This window comes from Triplophysa dalaica, chromosome 4, assembly GCF_015846415.1.
Source record: "Triplophysa dalaica isolate WHDGS20190420 chromosome 4, ASM1584641v1, whole genome shotgun sequence".
NCBI lineage: Eukaryota > Metazoa > Chordata > Actinopteri > Cypriniformes > Nemacheilidae > Triplophysa > Triplophysa dalaica.
The window spans coordinates 21163541-21184264 of NC_079545.1; the positions used below are offsets into that span (position 1 = coordinate 21163541).

Genomic DNA, 20724 nt, shown 5'->3' on the forward strand with positions numbered 1-20724 from the left:
AATTTTGTCTAAAGAGTCAGCAATAAGCGTAGTATAAACTATGTTTATTTTATGTATAAGTAAGATCAGCATAAGAGGTTTATAAGAAGGAACGACATAGATTCTGTCTAATTCAACAGATACGTGTGTGTGAGGGTTTAGCTTTAGGATATATTGATTGTAAAAGTCTAGCTTGGTATAAAACAATGAAAGACTAGGGATTCTCTAATGAAACAAACATGTATCATGAGATCAAGTTAGAACATATTTTTCAATAATGACACAAGTGCTCCCTCTGCTGCAATATAGAAGCAAGTTACATTAAGGATGATAAAATAAAAAATGTACTTTTTACCGGGCATGGTAGAATAAAACATGTACTGCAAAGTTACCGTTACGAATTTTACTTAAATTGGCAAGCCAATAATATAATTTGTGATGTTCACTGATTTTTTTGTTTTGCTTCGCGTAATACCGTTTGTCCGAAGCAATATGTTTCTGCCATGTACCTAGACGGCTTCCGTCCGTTGCGTTGTAAACAGCACCAAAACACCAGCAGGGCAGCATCAGCAGCGACAGCATACGGGAGTCACTTTTCTCTGTGCGCTACCAGTTCGTTCACATTTTATCGAATATATCCATGCCGAATGCACGTCATATGCTCATGTTTTCATTTGACTGAACGGAGTAACGTACGTTTGAAAGGAGTGCTTGTGACAGCCCTGTCTCCAGATTGGATGCTTCCTCACCGGCACTATAAAACTGAGCGAAACTGACTGAGGGAATTCGGTGATGAGTCCCGTCATTTGTGCCGTCAGTTGAGTTAACTTATGTATATATAGAGGATGGGATGAGTTTAAGGGTTATTCAGTGTTGTAAACATTTAGTCATGACATCTTTCATAGTTAATGCGCGAGGCAGCATGTTCTAGGAGACTGGGCATCTTTTATTCCAAGAGCCACTCCTGTCCCGTAAGATTAGACAGAATCACTCATCGTAGTGATGTGCTATTCGTCAACCACAAGGCTCTTGAGGATGTTCAGGTTGTGATCATGGAGAAGATACCTGCGTGTCTTCTCACACCAGCATCATGGCTATCCATTTTATAGGCTGGTTTTCTGTTCGGAATGCTTTAGTCTGGACAGCATCACTTGGTCCTTGTTAGCTCCTCATGCTAGTTGGTTACTTTATATAATTTCAATCTAGATGACATATCAAACCTCCCACGCGGTAATGTTAGAGATTATCTCACTATGAGCGATTATTTTGAGAAAGTGAAGATTGAGCTTCAGCAAATGAAGGCGCCCGGAGAGGCTGCGGAGACCGAGGCCGCGGGCGAGGAGCAGCAGCCGTCACCGGCTTCAGACTCTTCGGTTCAAGCTGACGTCTCCCTCACTTCTCGGAGGGACGTTTCCAGGAGTAGCATTAACGAAAGAAGTCGGAGTAAAAGCAGGAGCAAAGCGGATGGTCATGCGAGACAGGTGAATAGCAGGCAGGTTTCGGATCTGACGGCGCTTAGGTCCGTGGCAGGTATATACCGTGTCAGCAACGAGCAAAACCTTCAAGTTAAAGGGACGGGGAAGATTTTCAAGGCTAAATCGGCGGCAAATGGTCATGTTGAGTCATGCCAGAGACAAACGGAGGAGAAATGTGAGCATCGTGTCAAAGAGGATGGTAACAAAGTTGGCAAAAAGAGAAGACCAGTGACAGTGGACTCGTCTAAAGCGAAGACATCGCTCGAAGCGCTTAAACTCAGCATCCGGCAACTCAAGTGGAAAGAGGTATGATCATATTTTACTTATCACACCTGTCCTTTAAATTGGAAGAGTTCACATTTCCCCCAATAATTGGTTACATTGGCTTTTTATAGAAAGTAATTCATTTTTAATAGTTTCATAACGATGGTCATGAATTTTAAAGTTATGTTTCCATGACTGGAAAAGCAAGAAGGTAAATGACAACCCATTAAACACTTTTCAATAATATTTTTTATACTGTATACGCTTTGCTTCAACATCCATCCATCCATCCATCTTCTTCCGCTTATCCGGGGCCGGGTCGCGGGGGCAGCAGTCTAAGCAGGGATGCCCAGACTTCCCTCTCCCTAGACACTTCCTCCAGCTCTTCCGGGGGGACACCGAGGCGTTCCCAGGCCAGCCGGGAGACATAGTCCCTCCAGCGTGTCCTAGGTCTTCCCCGGGGTCTTCTCCCGGTGGGACATGCCCTGAACACCTTCCCGGGAAGGCGTCCAGGGGGCATCCGGAAAAGATGCCCGAGCCACCTCAGCTGGCCCCTCTCGATCTCGACATATTTTTTCCATCACAGGCTTGCAGTATTCGACCAATCACTACGCACTGGTTAACTGGCCAATCATAACTTTTCAGAGCAATGAGCTTTGTTAATAATCCGCGTGTTTCAGAGAAGTGGGGCAAATAGGAAATTTAATAATAAATGAACGGAATATTTGTTGAATATTAACTATAAAGTGTAACTGTACAAGTTCAGCTGACACAATACAAATACCCTTGGAATTTTCAATTACATGTATAATGTCAAAATAACGTTTTTCAATGCACGGCTCGTTGAAATGCTTGATCCTGATTGGCCAGTCGGGACAGTTGCATGTTAATAATGTAATGCTGAGTTCACATTGCCCGATTTTCAAAGTCGTTGCATTACTGTTCTTTTCACACTGCATGACTGGGGTATCATTCATTTGCTGCAGTGTTCAAATTGTACGATGGATTGGCAACGAGAGATTACACACTGCATGAGTTTACAATAGTTCAAAATCGCCGAAAACCCAGAGTTCTCGCGCGACATTGGAAGCATCCTTGCTGATGTTGTGGTCTCCTCCCTGAAACCTAATTTTGTCTTTTATCTTGCCTTCGCATTGGCTGTAGGTCACCGCCAATGTTTTTTTCAGTCAGAACTCATTTCACAAAGCAGGATTTTGAGTCGCTGAAAGGTGCAAAGCCGTTTACTTTCGGTATTAAGATAGGAAACGACGTTCAAATGTCACGATCAGGCTGCATCCGGAGTACCGTGTGTTATTAGTTTTGAGAGGTTGTAATCTGGGATTTATGCATGTTACACATGTGCACATGTCCATATTATTTTAACCATGAGGGATTTTAATTGGAGTCAATTGCAATGTCATTTTATTAATGAGTAATCAATAATCTGGTTACAGCAATAAAAGCAAACGCATACCATGCCTTTAGGTTAAATATTTCAACAGACATTGACAGCCCTTAACCTTGTCCTTCAACACAATTTGAACAACACTCACATATATGGTTACACTTGACCGTCCATCTAATGTGGACGTTAAAACGTAACACTCATAAATACATTGATACACTGTCAAACTATACCATGCACATCTACTGTGTGGTGCATGACATCTGGCAGGCCAGACAAAGTAGACAGCCTGTTGAATGAATGTCTTCACCCCTTTCTTCTCATCGCCACTGAAATATTATGAGCCTATGTAATACAAAGCTGCCTTGTTGAAGGTTGGTTTCAAGTTTAAGTGTATCCATATCACCATTTATCCAGTCGGGCACACCAAAGGCTTTTTAAAAGCGGTAGGCGTTCCCACATATGGGTTTAAAATGTTTTGAAGACGGCCAGTCTTTCAGTTTTATTATTATTTGACATGTCTTCTTCCGAAGCAGTTCCAAGTAACTTCATTTAGGTTACGCTAAATGTGATTGGATTGAAAAGGCATGTCCTCACGTCAGTATCCTCTCATGGCAACTCTTAGTAAAGGGTGGAGATCCCATTCATTTTTAATGGAATGCCACTAAATTGCTAAACTATCAACTCAATGCAAGAAATAAAAACGTTTCACATCAATGCAAAAAAAAAAAAAAAACGTTTAACTGTGGAAAACAATGTAGGAAATAAAAAACAATAATAAACAAGATACAATGCATTTGAAGAAGAACAAGACAAAGCAACATGACTTCCACTTTCCAAGTTTAGTGCAGTGATTTATGAAAGTCACATGAGGGTTAGTTCTGGTCAAAATTATTATACTTCAAATTAAAGTAACAAGAAATTTCTCGCTGCTAGTTCTGATTTTTCAAGTGACGTTCATGTTTCTTTTTAAAAACACACACAGGTAGGAACTCCTAATCTGGCCATATATCGGCTTCTTCTATGTGCCAGGTGCTTAATATAGAAACACTGCCTCACTTTCCATTAGCCTGTTAAAGTGTGACATAATCCAGCTCAGCTATGTAGCCTAACTGTACTCCACATAGTGCTTGCTACATTAGTGCCCTTTATAACCTTCATCACACTCAACCCACTTTGAAGTCTTCATGGACTTTTATCTGCCCCTGAGAAAATCAAAGCAAACGTATATATTTATGTATAGTATACTTACACTGTCCTCTCCCACGGGTTGTGAAGAACCTAAGAACAGATACAGATTTTATACTGGGGGTTTCCCACACACGGTTAATATCTAGTCCAAGATTAATTGTAATGTTAGAGGTGTCTTGATCGAAAATAACTTGCACTTATGTATCTTAAAATATATCAGTGTGACTGTTTTATCTCAAAATTCACACCAGTAATGTTTTTTTCCTAATTTAACCAAGGCCTAGTTCTAGATCAAACATATCCCTGTCCGGGAAACCGCCCCTTTGTGTTGTAAAAGTGCATCAGTGTCACCAAGAATGCAACCCTAAGTCGGGATATACATATAGAAGTGGGAAGCAGAAACATTTTCTCAAAATAGGTTTTATAGAGCGTTCCCAACAAACGCGACTTGCGCAAATAAAGCACGCCATATGTGCGAGGTTGGGCGGTTGAACATTTTGAGTTTACTCGGCTTTACTCGAGGGGCTTCTGCCAGGCGGCTCCAGTCTCCTGTATATATATATATATATATACTGTGTATATATATATATATAGCTCAAATTGAGTAATGAGCGTGTTTTATAACTTACCAGATTGTCCGACCTCCTCACTCACTTTCTTCCAAGAAAGATCCTTTTTATTCCTTTTTCTATTAACGTAAGATGTATCGTACAGCTCCAGGTATCCACATATAGCAACTATGACTTTGTCCTCCATTTTGTTTCTGATTTCTGCCTCCGCTCGCTATGTCATAACCACGTCACTACTAGAGCAAGCTCCTGATTGGTTAACGCGGTGCAAATTTTCGCCAAAGTTCAGATTTTTCAACTCGCTTTGAATGCTTTTTTGCGCTGTAGGATGTCCTATCGCGTCTTTGCATTGACATGTAAACATGTAATCACTTGCGCTTAACGCTTCATTCACGCTTGGTGGGAGCACAACATAAGAGTCACAAGCCCTGCGTCCGAAATCGCCTACTTCTATAGTCAAAAATGAGTACGAGTCACAAGAGTGTCTGAAACCTCAGTATGAAAAAAACAGTGGGCGAGAAATAGTCCAGAATCGATATTGACCGCTTTTTGTTATATGGTCACATGACCATAAAACATGGCGGACACAGTATGTCCGAAATGTTTTCATACTACTCCCATTCATTCTATATAGAACATACTGTTTAACGGTTGACATGTACTTATTCAATTTCAGTACTTACTGTCACAGTATGTGATTTCGGACGCAACCGTGGAGTTGATTTTGTGATTCTGGTACAGTTAGTCATAAATGCGTTGGTTGTTACAACCTTTTCAAAACCCCGACATGTTTATTGTGTTGAGTGATAGCTCTCTTCTGTTTCTTTGACTTAAGTCTCATTCTTATTCCTTCTGATTCGGCAGTTTCCGATAGGTAGGCGGACAGCCTGTGATATCTACTGGCATGGCGTCTCCTTTCATGACAACGAGAACATCGTTTCAGGGCAAGTCAACAAGTTCCCAGGTGAACCTGACAAAAACACTTTCCATAGTAATACAATTCACAAGTTACTCAGAACCCAACATGAACAAAGTTAATAATACTGCAAATAACACAACAGTTTACAGCAAGAATAAAGGATGGCCTTTTTTCATTTAACCATTCTTGTATAATAGAATACAAATGGCAGGGTTATGACAACCTTTAATACTTTTATTAAAATAACTTTTTTATTTTTGTTCCATGGCTAAGAATTGAGACCTAAAAATTCTGTTATCATTTACTCACCCTCGAGTTCTAAATCTGTATAAATGTCTTTGTTCTGATGAACACAGAGACATATATTTGGAAGAATACTTGTAACCAAACAGTTCTTGGACCCCATTGACTACCATAGGAAAAAAATACAATGGTAATAAAAAGTGCCCAGGAACAATTTGCTTTCTTACATTCTTCAAAATATATTCTTTTGTTTCCATCAGAACTAAGACATTTATACAGATTTGGAACAACTTGAGGGTGAGAAATATCTTATTATTAAATTAATTTTTGTAATCCGAGTTCTAGTAATTTTCAGTCTGTTCTATTTTCTTGACCTTTAAAGGGAAGGCTATTAATCATTTAAACTGTATCTTTCTCTGTTCAGTAAAGTCATAAAAGAGTCTAAAGTGCTGACTTATGGGTTGGATGTACATCTGTTTTAATAGCTATATTGACTGTTGCTTTCATACAGACAGCCTGTCCAATCAGTGCATGTGTGTGTGTTGTGCGATATAAAGCTATTGGGTTCCATTAGGCCCTGCATTGATACTTTTTATTGAAATGGCTGTGGATAGACTTCTTAGATCTAATAGATTCAATACGAAGAGAACAATATACAATAAAGGTAAATTGTCTATGCCTGGCGCTTGTGTAATATCTCATTGATTTCTCATGTTGGTCAGCAGGAATGATAGAGATGCTGAGAAAGATCAACTTGAGCCGTGCGGTTCGTACTATGCAGGAACTGTTCCCAGAGGAGTATAACTTCTATCCGCGCTCTTGGATACTGCCCGAGGAATACCAGCTCTTCTCCACACAGGTACCTGTATAAAGGAGTCCTCACTAGAGTATTAAACTCAACTTAGAACAGACTATATGCTTTCCAAACTTAAAGAGATAGTTCATCCAAAAAAGAAAAATCTGTCATCATTTACTTTGATTAATTCAAAACTGTATAAATTTCTTTGTTACAATGAACACAGAGAAAGATATTTGGAAGAATGTTAGCAATTTTCAGTTCTGGGACACTACACTACCATAGTAGGAAAAAAATATAGTTTTTTTGTTCTGTTGAACACATATTGAGATATTGTAAAGAATTTAGGAAAACAAAGAGTTCTAGCGCACCTTTGACTATCATTTAATACTTTCCTACTATGGTAGTCAATGATGTCCCCTGACTGAAAATTACTAACATTATGTTCATCGGGTCAAAGCAGTTTATCCAGTTATGAAATTTCATAAGGGTGAGTAAATGTTGACAGAATTTTCATTTTTGGGTGAACTATCCCTTTAAAGAAATATGGACATTAATTTTGAAAGCACAGTTCACACACAAATAAAAATTCTATCATCATTTATTTACCCTAAATCTGTATCTGACTCTTTCTTCTGCACTACACAAAAGGCGATTTTGACAGATGTCTGTGTGGTTTTATGTCCATACAGTTGAAGTTAATGGTGGCCAATGTTTTTAGGTTTTTACAGAATATTTTCTTTTGTGTTTACAGGGGAACTATACCCTACCCAAATTAGAAAATAGACAAAGTTATCTCCACTAACAAAACATTTGTTAAAAACCATGGTAAAAAATCATGATACTATGGTGTTCTTTATCGTTTCTAAAGTAAAGAACGTTAAATACAAGTTTGGTCATTTAGTGCCACGGTAAAGCATATATCTAAGTGATTTAGACATAAATGACTTCTGTTGCATATGTAAACATTTTCCTGGCACATCAGCGGCTCACTTTTTCCTCAGCCACACTCGTATTCACAGTGGTGTCATGTAGACATTTGATAAGCTTGTCATTCCATTTGATAAGATTGCCGTTCCTGGAGAATGATTAACAGCCCACATACAGAGAGTCTGTAAAGTAACTTAAAATGAAAGCTGGAAAAAAGATGAGGACTCATTCTTGTGGATATCTATTAAACAGAACAGATGCCATATATGCAGCAGCGGGTCATTTTTGTGGATTTACTATTTATAGGAATGTATCAATGTATTTTGTTTTATTCTGTACACTGTTTACAATATTTCTGCCAAATTTCAAATAAAAATATAGTTTATACTTGCATTTATTCGCAAAAAAAGAAAACTGGAGAAATGAGATGCTCTGTATTTTTCAGACCTCAAATACTGTAAAGAAAACAAGTTTATATTCACTTTAATAAACACCTGAGGTTTGACTTTGTAGATATTCAACAGACACTGGAATGGCCACAATACATAAGCAGTTTAGTGGCCAGCGTCAACTGATTGACAAAGACAAGTTTGTTACAAGATCCTATAGTTACAGGATTTGCATATGTAAGCCCCCTCCACATGTCCAAGAAGGAATTCTTACAGAAGATTTAATCTTAAACTGGTGAAGAGATTAAATCACTTGGTTAAATCGACTATTTTCACTATTTTTCCTCTTCATTTACAAAGACTTGTCTGTATTTGTGTTTACTGTACATTTAACCTTTTTGTGTTAGTCGGCAAATACTTTTTAAAAGAAGCCCGCAGAGGGCAGCAGAGACCTGCTGGAGATTCCACACATTTGACTAGATTTAAGCATGTACATTTGTTATGGATTTTCTTCAATTAACCTTTGCATCAGTTGAAAACATGGTTAATATGATCTTATTTTGTTGGTAATGTTTGTATGTTTTGTGTATCATTTAGAGAACTGTATCACAAGTAAGACATAACAAATAAATCTGTTTACTAATAAATCCCTTTTGTTAAGGTTCGTCTCCTGAAAGATAATGATTCCACCCTGAAGCCGACTTTCATTGTGAAACCGGACAACGGTTCCCAGGGCGACGGCATCTACCTCATCCGGGACCCTGCTGACCTTCGGGTTATCTCAGGTTCTCAGGTCAAACAAGCAGTTGTTCAAGAATACATCCAAAAACCCCTCCTGATCGATAAACTGAAGTTTGATATCCGCTTGTATGTTCTGGTCCGTTCGTTGGAGCCTTTAGAAATGTACATCGCTAAAGAGGGTCTGACCAGGTTCTGCACGGAACCCTACCAGGAGCCCAGTCAGAAGAACCTCAGTCATGTTTTTATGCACCTTACCAACTATTCCCTTAATGTGCACAGTGGAAACTTTGTCCATTCGGACAGCTGCAACACAGGCAGTAAACGCACGTTCTCTAGCGTTCTGTATCGTCTGGGATCTAAAGGAGTGGACATCAAGAAGGTTTGGTCGGACATTATTGCGTTGGTTATCAAGACAGTAATTGCACTTGTGCCTGAACTGAAAGTTCATTATCAAGCTGATATACCACCAGGCAAACCAGGACCTACATGTTTTCAGGTATATTTGCATATGAATTCTTATTGTTTTGTGTGTATGTACAGGTGTAGCCTCCATTGTGCATAATATTCAGGTAGATTGTAAGTACCAGCCAGTATTAAAACAAAAGTTAGGCAATAGAAAATACATTTAGGTCAGTTTAAAAACAATTCTCTGGTATGTCCTCACGAGGATAATAAAACAAATAGATATTTGTGGCCCCATTAAATTGTTTGACAAGTTTCTTTCCTGTAGTGATGAATTTCCTATTGAATATGTTTTGGTGGGTTATGTTGAAGCACTTGTTCCCCTGTTAAGTAGCCTTTAGGCTTTTGTCTAGTCACAGCTTTGAATAATGATTTGCTCCTTTCTGTTTGGTTGTGATAGTGATAGTAGGAGGTACATTTCCTCCTTTTTATTTGAATCCTCCTAAGACGTTACATACTCAAATTGATAAAAAACTCAAAGGATTGTTTACACAGCACATGGAGTTTCTGTGACTGTACACAGCTTGTGAAATGAGGTTAGCGCTGTTCATTTTTGATTGGGTGTCCGTTGCTAAGCGTCTGGTTATATCATCCTGCAGAAGCGGTGCTAACCCTGCTTCAAAATTACAAGTGTGAAAAGTTCGTTAACCCGGGATTAAAAGAGGGGTTTAGAATGAAGATAACCTGGGGATAAGCGCAGTGTAAAAAAGCAACTATTAGTTGATTTCAAACATTGCAAATAACAGTAAAATGATCTCTACTGTAGATCCTGGGCTTTGACATCCTGCTGATGAAAAATTTGAAGCCTATTTTACTAGAGGTCAATTCTAATCCCAGCATGAGGATCGAACATGAACAGGAGGTGAGGCTGCTCATCTTTCTTCATACAATGTAGTTTGATTCAAATAAACAGCCACCGACATGAGAACCGTCATGCGCAGGTCAGAGTTCATCATGTTCAGTTTTGAGTTACTTTGTGAAGTCAATTTCTCCCGGCAGCTACTGATGCTCAAATCTTGTCATTATATTTAACAATGACTGCACTTGTGTTTAACAGAGGTATAAGCATCAGTCTGTTTGTTGCAGGTGTCACCTGGTGTGTTTGAATATGTTCCGAGTGTTGTCGATGAAGAGGTGAAAGTGGGAGTGATCAGAGACACACTGCGGCTCATGGACCCCGCTCAGAGGAAACAGTACGGAGTGTGAGTCACTGAGACTGGTGCAATGTGTGTTTTCGTGTGTGTGTCTTAGTGAAACAATGGCGTCATAAACCGGAAAAATGAAACTCCGTTGGAATTTCACTCTTGTGTCAGTCTACCTCTTTCTGTTTCAGTCATGGAGACGTAGATGGCCCCATGACCTGTAAGCGAGTGTGTGTGTCATGCTGTTTATCTTGAACGGTCACTTTTTAGTAGTTTGGTGTACGTACACAGTTTATTTAAGACACATGCTGTGTGCACTTAAACTTTATTAAGTGTATAGGCCTGGGGGGAAATAAAGGTATGGCAACTATTGTTTAATGGAAAGAGTGGAGTCAGCTAAAAGTGTAATGGAGACATACAGTTTGTTAGTTTGAGTCCATAGAGTACAAAAGACTCAGTGTGCACATTCTTCTTAAGGACAGTTATGTGTTTTAGTTATTCTGACACAAAACTGGAAATTGGCAAAAGTGTGAATTTCTCTGAATTCACGCCTGTCAGTTATTTTGTGAGTGCGTGAAGTTGTGAGACTAGTAAATTGCATTCTATGTATAAGTTTACGTATAAATTACATTTTGTTTTTAATTAGTATTGACTTAACTAACTAGCTATTTGACAATGCATATTGACATCCTGTATGGTTGAGGAGACAAACCGATGACATCACATAACCTAAACAAATAGTTTGTGTGAATTTCCGTTCTTTTTTTTGTATGCAGTATTCTAATAAAAATAATTTATACGGATTCTTCTTTTTATTCTTTCAGATTTTTTAAATGGTATATGGTAAACTAGTACAAAAGCAAAAATGAGTTCAAATTAGGATAAAAATCTGAATAAAAGAATGAGTAAATCCAAAGGTAGTCTTTTTATCTCATGTCTTTCTTTGACTCAAACTAAAATACCAAACCTTCTGTTTGACTGAAAACACTGTTTTTCAGTATATTATTCAAAGCAGTGCTGTCCTGAGAGTTACAAATTCAAAGACACATCTCACCTTTATCCATGTATGAAATTGGAGTTTTTGGCTACTCCCATATCCAGACCTTTTAAAGGAATAGCTTTGAATTTCATAGTGTACAGGGACAGTTTAGAAAGCACTGTGAAAGTCTTCGGAAGCCATACAATTGTTGTGTTAGAAACTGACAAACACAGACCATTGTATGGACCTCTTATATGTGCTTTAATGGTGTTCTGTTTGAAGTTTGACAGCAAAACAAGTCTTTATTTGTGTGTGTATCTGTCAATCAATCTGTCTCTATGCCAACAGCACAAATTTGGGTGTCGGTTCTCCTGAGGATGCTATTGTCATGGATGCAGAAAGGGATGAGAAGGAAGGCCTGGCAGATTCTCTTCCATCGCTGTGTTTAAAGCAAGTCTTCCCTAAATACACCAAGCAGTTTAATTATCTGCGGGTTGTTGAACGCATTGCCACCATTTTCCTGCGCTTCCTTGGAGTCAAAGGAACAATGAGATTGGGTCCGACCGGTTTTCGCACCTTCATACGGTAAGTCATCAGCTCAACTTGTAATATGTGGCAGTATGTCATGGGGTTGGTTTCTAGACGAACTGATAAAATGTGTCTTCAATGCAGTGTAAGTTGCTTTGTTGGAAAAGTCAGCAAAAAAAACATATGCACATGAATATCATTTTTACTACATACATGCATAAGTGTATAATAGAATTACAAACAGGATTGTAAATGCACTGTAGAGTATAGCAGTAATGAACACATGGAACTGTGCATTTTCAGTTTGAATCATAAAATGAAACTACAAAAATGTATTTCCCAAACATTATTTGTCTTCAAACGCCTCAAACTCTGCAAAAACTTTTTCTAAAAAAAGTGAATGATAAAATTAATGATTATATTATGTTATTTAAAGCAACACTTTGTAGTTTTTAGACCTTAAAATTATTTAATTGGTAGAACAACTCTAAACGGGATATATTTACTTTATTCACCCTCAAGGCATCCTAAACGAATATGACATTCTTCTGGAAGAACAATTAACTTTGTTAATATAACTTTTACTCCCAAGCGGTAGAATAGGTCGGATGGTAGTTGACTCTTTGAAGATCCAAAAAGTTCCTCCGTCGATCATAGAACTGCTCGACACGGCTCTGTGTTCTTAACAAAGGTCTTATGAAGCGAATCGATGCTCGGGCTGTGCTCGCACTGATGCTTGCTTTTTGGCAAATGATAGTAACAAAAGCTTTCGCCTAAAGGAGCGACATCCTATTGGCTCAAAACGAAAAATGCCGCATTCGTCACCGGAACTTACGAAAGCAAGCATTAGTGCGCGCGCAGCCCGAGGGATAACGGAAGCTAGACACTAACATTAATAGCACTGTCACCACGGATATCTCCTTTAAACAAACGCATCTTTTCGCTTCACAAGACATTTGTTAAGACCACAGAGCCGTGTCGAGCAGTTCTTTGATCGATAGAGGCACTTACGGACCTTCAAAAAGTCAACAACCATCCACTCCCATTCTACCGTTTGGAAGTAAAAAACTTCGGATTATAACAAAGACTTTTATTGTTCTTCCAGAAAAAAATCATATTCATTTAGGATGCCTTGAGGATGAGTAAGACGGGGAAATTATGATTCATGGGGAAAATATCCCTTTAACTGTATGAATTCATAGCAGCTACAACCACACCCTGTAAACTCTGTGTTCGGGTAGGTACACAAAGCTCCGCCCATTCCCTGCCTGTGGAAGAGTGCGACAAGGTTTCCAATCAACTTTTCTGCATTCGCCGGTTTCATACGTTTAGTCAACAAATTCACATGGTGTAAAGTTCCCACGGGGAAGCTTATATGGTGACTGTATTTGTGACACAGGTAAAATACAATTGCGCTTATCAACCACATGGGGGAGCCGTGAGCAAAAGTTCAATAGTGTGGCTTTAATCAGTGACATGTTATCAATGATATCCTGCACTTGGATCCTTATTTATTACAGACTGGAATCACTTTTTGGTTTGAGGCTTAAATTTGATTTGCACATATTGTTATGGCTCATTTCAGTTACAGACTTCCTTCGGATTGCCTCTTAGTTCAGGTGTCTACATTTTCAATATTCAGGTGCTCACTTAATTTGTAACATACTCCACTAAACGCGAGTCTTTTCAGGAACTGCAAGCTGAGCAACAGCAGCTTCTCCATGGCTTCAGCAGACATCCTTTACATCGACATCACTCGTCGCTGCGCTGGAACACTCCCTGACTCCAGAGAAGCAGGCAAGCGCCCACCAATCATGACAGTTTAGAGAACATCTTCACGCCCGGGGGCCAGCGTACCATCGAAACGCTGTTAAACATCCATTGAAACACACATTTGCAACTATTCATCACGCATTTTCCACAACATGTGAAGATAATTGACAAACACATTCAATTCTAGATTCATTTGCACAGTACTTGTAAATTGGAAAATGGATGACCAATCAACTAATGCCAGATAACCACAAATCTAACGCTCCGCTCAGACTTTGAAATGACACTTGTAAGTGAAGACATTTTTCTGTGTGTGGCAAAGCTAATGTGCCCAGAAGAATTTTTTGATTTGAAATGAGCACTGATGGTGCATTAGGTTGAGGTCACGCTAGCATCATTTTCTCGGGAGAACGTAAGAAATGAATAATGTATGCCGTGTCTTGCTTCTGCTAATCAAAAAATGAAAATGAATATATACTCGAGTCTCTATCCTCCTAAATGGCCGCAGCGGAATGATGTGGGTTGAATTCCATAACGTTTTGCAAGGTTGCGTCGAACGTAGTCATTAGTTTTTTGCACACATAGATACGCACACACATAGATGTGAAGGATTATAGCACATGGTGAGAGAAAGGTAATAAGATTTATATTTATAAATTATAGAAGTGGGTGTCTAAAAGGGGATTGAACCGTTTTTGCCTGATAAGGAAAGAGAGTGCTTTGCTGTGATCTGTATTAAAGAGAAAGTTCACCCAAAAAGGAAAATTCTTACATCAATTTCTGTATGCATGCATTTATATATTCTTTCTATTATGGTAGTCAATGGTGCCCCAGAACTGTCAGATGCTAACATTCATTTAAATATCTTTCTTTGTTGTCAACCAAACATAAATTTATACATGTTTGGAGTAAATCATTTCTGGGTGAACTGTCCCTTCAATGCATTAACTAAATGAGAAATGCTGATAACTTTTGAAGCTATTTTATTTATTTGTCTATAGTTGTCCATTATATGTCAGACATTGTATTCAGTCTGCTTCATTGATTTAATATTTCATCAGTCATCTTAAACCTTAAAGAGATCTCCCCAAAATCATAATTAACTCACCCTTAGGTTATTCCAAACCTGTATGACTTTCTTTCTTCTGCAGAACACAAAGAAGATATTTGGAAGAATGTTGGAAACCAAACAAAATTGGACCCCATTGACTTCCATTGTGTGTACATAACACCACTTGTGTGTCCATACATGTCTTCTTCTTCTTTTTGTTTTGCAGGAGAAAGAATCATATACAGGTTTTATACAACATGAGGGTGAATAAAGGATTTTTTTGTCTTGGTTAACGATGCCTGAAACTTGTATTCTGGTCAACATTCCTTATTGCTTATGCCATCCACTCGATCACTATTAAAACTGTACAAACGTGCACCTACGCGGCCATATTTCTGACCAGCGCAGCATGCCACCTCAATTTTAATGTTGTTTTTCTCAGCAAGGGCTCATTAACGGTCGGTGTATGTATTGGGCGAGTGATCTGTGACCACATTCAGGTCTTAACACCCCAGGCCTCTGAAATCCTTTGTATAAGTTCAAGTATCTTCCACTAAAATTTTCTCTTTAGTCTCAACTTTGCTGTATGTGCTTCTCTCCGTCATCACTCAGACGCAGAAATGACCTTGAGAAATCTCTGGTGGCGATCTAAGCTTGTGGATTAAGTTTTTAGCGGGAAAATTAATATGCTGTATACAGTAATAAAGTTTTTATCACCGTTGAGATACGGTTGAAACTGTGTATTAAATAATACATCACTGAAGGTCCATTAATTAAACAAACTGAACTGGTGGAAGTGTACTTCTGATTTATCGCTAAACCCTCCAGTTTACAGCTCTGAAATATCATTAGTTGTGTTTCAAATGTGTCATCCTCTGGTGAGCATAGTGTTTAAATGTCAATATCATATATCTGAACTGAAGTGAGGTTGGGTTTGTTTTTTTAGTTTATTGTTAGTAAAAGTATTTGTTTGCATTAGCTTTGTCCATGCTTTTAAACCCATAACCATAAGTATCAAACTCCATTGTGTAACTAGTCATACACTTCAATTCCCATTCAAACTGACAGGGATTGCAATTTTAAAAAGGTAAAATAACGCTCTCTCTCCGTCTTTCTTCCTTTCAGGGATGGGTCTTCAGGCATTTATTGAGGCCTTTTTTTACCTGGCAGCACGCAGGTTCAAAGCTTTACCCCTTCGAGAGCAGGTTGTTTCATTGCTGGAGGTGTGCGAGTCGTCCATCGATGGGCAGGGCCATGCAGAGAAACCACGCCCTCACAGATCACACACAAACGCTAACCCCGCCTCTGATCACTGTTCAGCTCCACCCACTCTTAACTCTCCTTCTGTGACGTGCCGACATCAATCCCATCGAAGGCATCAGCCATTGCAACCTTCTGCTAAGGGAAACACAGACAACTGACAATCATAACTTGAATCGAGTGTTTGTAAGCTGTTATGAGGAATATGTGGTAAAGTATTGAAGTAAACGAGAAATAAACGGATTATTTTAAATGACAGAATGCCGGATATGGATATCTCATTGACTCTCAGCTTTGTGCAATAGTTAAAGAAGTTTATACATGGGTCAGATCACTACTTTAGATAAAACACTTTAGTGCTAAATGATTGGACAATTTGCATGAGCATGTGACTTGGGTTGCATTGCTCATATACACTCAACCTTACGGTACTGTGAGATGCTTTTGTTGAAATGAATCACTGCAGGGATAACAGAGCATCCCATGAATACATCAGGAATGGCAAGATAAGGTGTTTCTTAAAGGGACAGCATATTGTTCAAATACTACTTAACTTCAGAAAAGCAGCTAATTATCTACTGAAATGGCCACCTGACACTGACTGAGCAAAACAACAGGGAGCCTTTTGATAGGGAATGGTGTTGATACCAGAATATAACGCAAAGTGCACTAAACAGTTACGAAAGTTGCATTTGTACCCATTATTTTGTTTATGAAACATTTTGAGAGATATTTCACTGTATGGAAAAGTAATATAAGGTATAAAATCTAAAAAGAATATCAAGCAGATATTTTAGATGATAATCATGTATTAATTCCTTATTAAACCATTTTAATTTTACATTAATTTTAAACTGCAGGCATCTACATAAAACTTGTACTTGATGGACATGTTAAATAAAGATTTCATTTAAAAATAAATCTTTTGTGTTGTTTTTATACTTTTATGCAATAAATGTCAAACTTGTCACACATACTATACATAAGTATTGCAAAACAACGTTTGCAACGGTAAAAATGATTATTTTTTATTTTGAGTTTTTAGTCCATAAAAGAATTACGGTAGTGATCGTAGAATTGACAGGTGTGTCAATTCGTTAATGAACCAAAGTTGGTGGTTTTATATGACAATGAAACAGTATCAACTCCCAGATATAGTGATATAGTAATAAAGACAAGACAGCAGGCATTTGAAATAACTAAATAAAACTTTAATTATTCTAGTTTCAAATGTACATTAATTGCACAGCCACAATTGTATAGTTTTTAACAGGGACAAGTTTCTCTGTACAGTATTGTTCTGTTCTTATATTGCCCTACAACAACGTTCAGCCAATACTTTAAACATACTTACAAAAATCTTTTCTACAAGGATTATAAAACATACAACATAGTGTGTATTCCTTTATAGCTTTGTATATCTTTTTATCTTTATATTGTTTATTTCACACAGCTACTGTTTCACATTGACTGCTGAAAAACAGATATTTTACTTGGACGTTTTTAAACTGAACAGAAGCCGGATAAAGACACATCAGATGAAAAGAACCGCAACGACAGCTAAATCTTTTTCATTCGATACCGTTCTATTTTTTGGACTTGTGAAGTGTAGACAGATATAATGATTCTGCAAGGCATCAGACCTCATTAAAAACAGACCAAATGGAGTTACAGCCTTATCTGTGGGGAAACATAAAAAATAAATATTGGTTCCTTTTGTGCAACCACACATTATTCCCAAGATACGTTTAATAGTTGATCAAATGAATTTGAAAGGATGTTAGATACTGATTGCTTTTTTAACAGTGTTGAAGAACTGAGTACATGCAAAACTATTAGGACATAAATAAGGGCACTGCATGTGCACATTTGTTTGTACAGTATATAACGTTTGGCTACACGTCATTCTGGCCACAATTATGAATAAAAAAAATTGGGCTAGATTTTACTGGCTTAACTAGCACCTCAAATTTGCTACTGGTTTATGGAGTGAAGTAACCTGAAGTGGACACAAAAGAGGACTTCAGTCGGGGAAAAAGTGCATAGTCCTCAGAATCTATTCAGAAACGGTTTGTGCTTGTACATCCTGCAGACATCTCATGGTATATTGGTGCCGTCTAACACCACATTTCAGATATAAATCAGATACAAATTATTTTTACAATTTCACCAATTATATATTTAAATTATATAGTCTAATACTCTCCCACAGAGGTCTCCTTAAAATATCAGAATAAAAATAAAATTTCTATCTTACACGTCCAAGCTTACATATCTGTATATCTTTTCAAACAAAAATATGACTTTGCATGTATCTGTCTTCCGCAAAGACAAACAAAAATAAAAACTTCTGGGTAAAATTGCAGCTACTCGCTGAACCTTGGTGCTGAGCATAATAAATGCAATGTTCTCATGTTTGGTAAAATTATAAAAATATATTCAAAATCTAAATGCTGAAATGGTAAGTGTGCAGCAAAATGGAGTGATGAGGCAATGCATACACATACCAAAAAATGTACAAATGACTTGAAGAACTCTTTAAAAAAAAATGTGATGCAAAGTGAAATCAACGAGCTTTATGGGGGGAAATCCACCGCAAAACTGTCTCCCAAACATTGTAGGATAGGATAAAAACATGAAAAAAACAACAAGATCTACTCTATTGTTCACTTAAAACATTCAGTCTGCTCGGTAAGAGCATTTTGTGCTAATTCGAGGTCTTGGCATAATTTAAATGGACCCGGATTGACATAGTATATACCTGTACATTACAGAGTGAAATAATTGCCATTAAAAATCTTTGTCTATGTGAAAAAGCAAACAACTGAGGTAAAACGTTCTCAAATGAATAAAAACTTGTAGATGGAGAACCTAAAATATATTCTTTGTAAAATCTATGTACATTATAATCATTCACAGACGTTCATCTTTTTTTAAGGCTTCTCATGATGGAGATACAAAGTGCACTATGTAGGGACAACCTGGAAAAAACAAAAACAGAGAGTGACCTAATAATATGGCATGTAGAAGAGAGTTGCTAGTTCTTTAGTTTCAGCTGTTTCCAAAGGTTTCCAGGAAAGAGATGGTTATAAATAAATATAACACACAAAATCTATGGTTTTCAGCGGTTGTACAGAAAACACCTATATTGTAGCAAGTGAATTAACTTGAAAGGGAAACTGCAGGCTAGACGGTCCTAGTATCAACCTTTATTTTACAGTTAGCTGCTATGATTCCAAAACTTATGTTAAGTGGTGCGTCCTAAATTGAAGTACTTGAACAGTAGTATCATCTGCCGGTGTCTCAAGTGAACTCCATGGTACAAACAGTCAGTTTACCAGATCAAAGATGTTCAGCATCCTTTCAAGAGTAAAGTCTCACCTGCATCGCTTCCCTTTTAGTATTCACGTACAAAATATCGACACACTTGCCCATATCCTCTAACTTCATTGCTTTATCATTATCTGTGGATTACTGTACGCTCCATTCAGCAGTTGGAGCTGTTGCTCCGAAACTCTCCATTCTCGGTGATCTGCAGCTTGGTGGGGTTGGTGGGAGAGATTCCATTGCGCGTCTGCATGCTGTAGCGCTCCTTCAGCTGTGACAGGGCACTCATTAGCCTAGCGTTAGCCGCGTCCAGTGATGCTATCCGTTTTTCCTGAAGAGAGAGATAGAGAAGAGCTTAGAAATGTTGGCCTTAGACAAATTACCATTTCAATATCAGCATTCTAAAAACATTGCAAAGATTATTAAAGGGACACTTCATCCCAAAATATTAAATCTGTCATGATTTACTACCCTCGAGTTATTCCAAATCTGTATAAAGAATGTTAGTAACCAGCTGTTGGACCCCATTGACTACCTTAGGAAAAATTACAATAGTTGTCAAAAGTGCCCCAGAACTGTTCACTTTCCTACATTCTTCAAAATATCTTTGGCAATGTCTCCTACTATGGTATTCAGTGGTGGCCAAGAACTGTTTGGTAACAAAAATTCTTTCAAATATCTTTCTCTGTGTTTCTCAGAAAAAAAAGACATTTATACAGATTTGACAAAACTTGAAGGTAAGTAAATAAAGACATCATTTTAATATTTTTATGTGCCCTTTTTGATTGTTTTTACTTGTTGAAATCATTAATACAAACAGAAGTTGGTGTTTGACTACAAATAAAAACATGATGTCGTCTTGTGCCTGCGACCAAATCACACCAATGATGTTATTCCCAGAAACGCTCATTTTAAATTTAATTGCTTTATTATCTACTTCATGAAAGGTAAAGAAACTGTAGTTACCTTGGAAACCAAGATGTAAACAGCAGTTACTAAGAAACAATGTTAGTCTAAGGGGCGATTTACATTTTGCGTCTTTTGCGTGCGCATATCCGTAATTTTAAATGTAGACGTGTGACAAGCGTGCTCAAATAGGCAGCGACGCGGTGGAGCCTACCGTTTTGAATCAGAATGTCGCGTGTGACATAAACAAAGCAATTGGCAATATAGACAAGTTCACTGAAGATGGAGACACAGATGATCACAGCATAAATAAATCTAGTAACGGAGTTATTGCATGGTATTTTCAGTGCATTTAATCCATATATATTTTGTTTGTACCTCCTCAAAGTCCATTG

At 37.9% G+C, this 20724-nt stretch overlaps 2 protein-coding genes across 9 annotated transcripts in view; one reads left to right on the forward strand and one right to left on the reverse strand.

Moving 5' to 3' along the window:
• The first annotated feature begins 195 nt into the window (after positions 1–195).
• On the forward strand, positions 196–16983 carry ttll11 (tubulin tyrosine ligase-like family, member 11). Of its 2 annotated transcripts, none has more exons than XM_056746672.1 (9): positions 196–1760; positions 5748–5847; positions 6768–6904; positions 8822–9397; positions 10130–10225; positions 10450–10565; positions 11833–12069; positions 13703–13809; positions 15962–16983. In XM_056746672.1, exons 1-9 carry the CDS (start codon positions 1233–1235, stop codon positions 16255–16257), a joined length of 2193 nt encoding a protein of 730 aa, XP_056602650.1. In that variant the 5' UTR covers positions 196–1232; the 3' UTR covers positions 16258–16983. The 2 variants fall into 2 exon arrangements, with proteins under 2 accessions (XP_056602650.1, XP_056602651.1); XM_056746673.1 differs by having other exon boundaries at positions 198–1760; positions 6771–6904.
• A 1674-nt stretch (positions 16984–18657) lies between these two features.
• LOC130419054 (disabled homolog 2-interacting protein-like) overlaps positions 18658–20724 on the reverse strand; it is a 119415-nt gene continuing 117348 nt past the window's right edge. For all 7 annotated transcript variants that reach the window (XM_056745447.1, XM_056745451.1, XM_056745452.1 and 4 more), the window contains one exon: positions 18658–19754. In XM_056745447.1, coding sequence (XP_056601425.1) covers positions 19584–19754 — 171 coding nt within the window. In that variant the 3' untranslated portion in view covers positions 18658–19583. The remainder of the gene's footprint in view (positions 19755–20724) is intronic.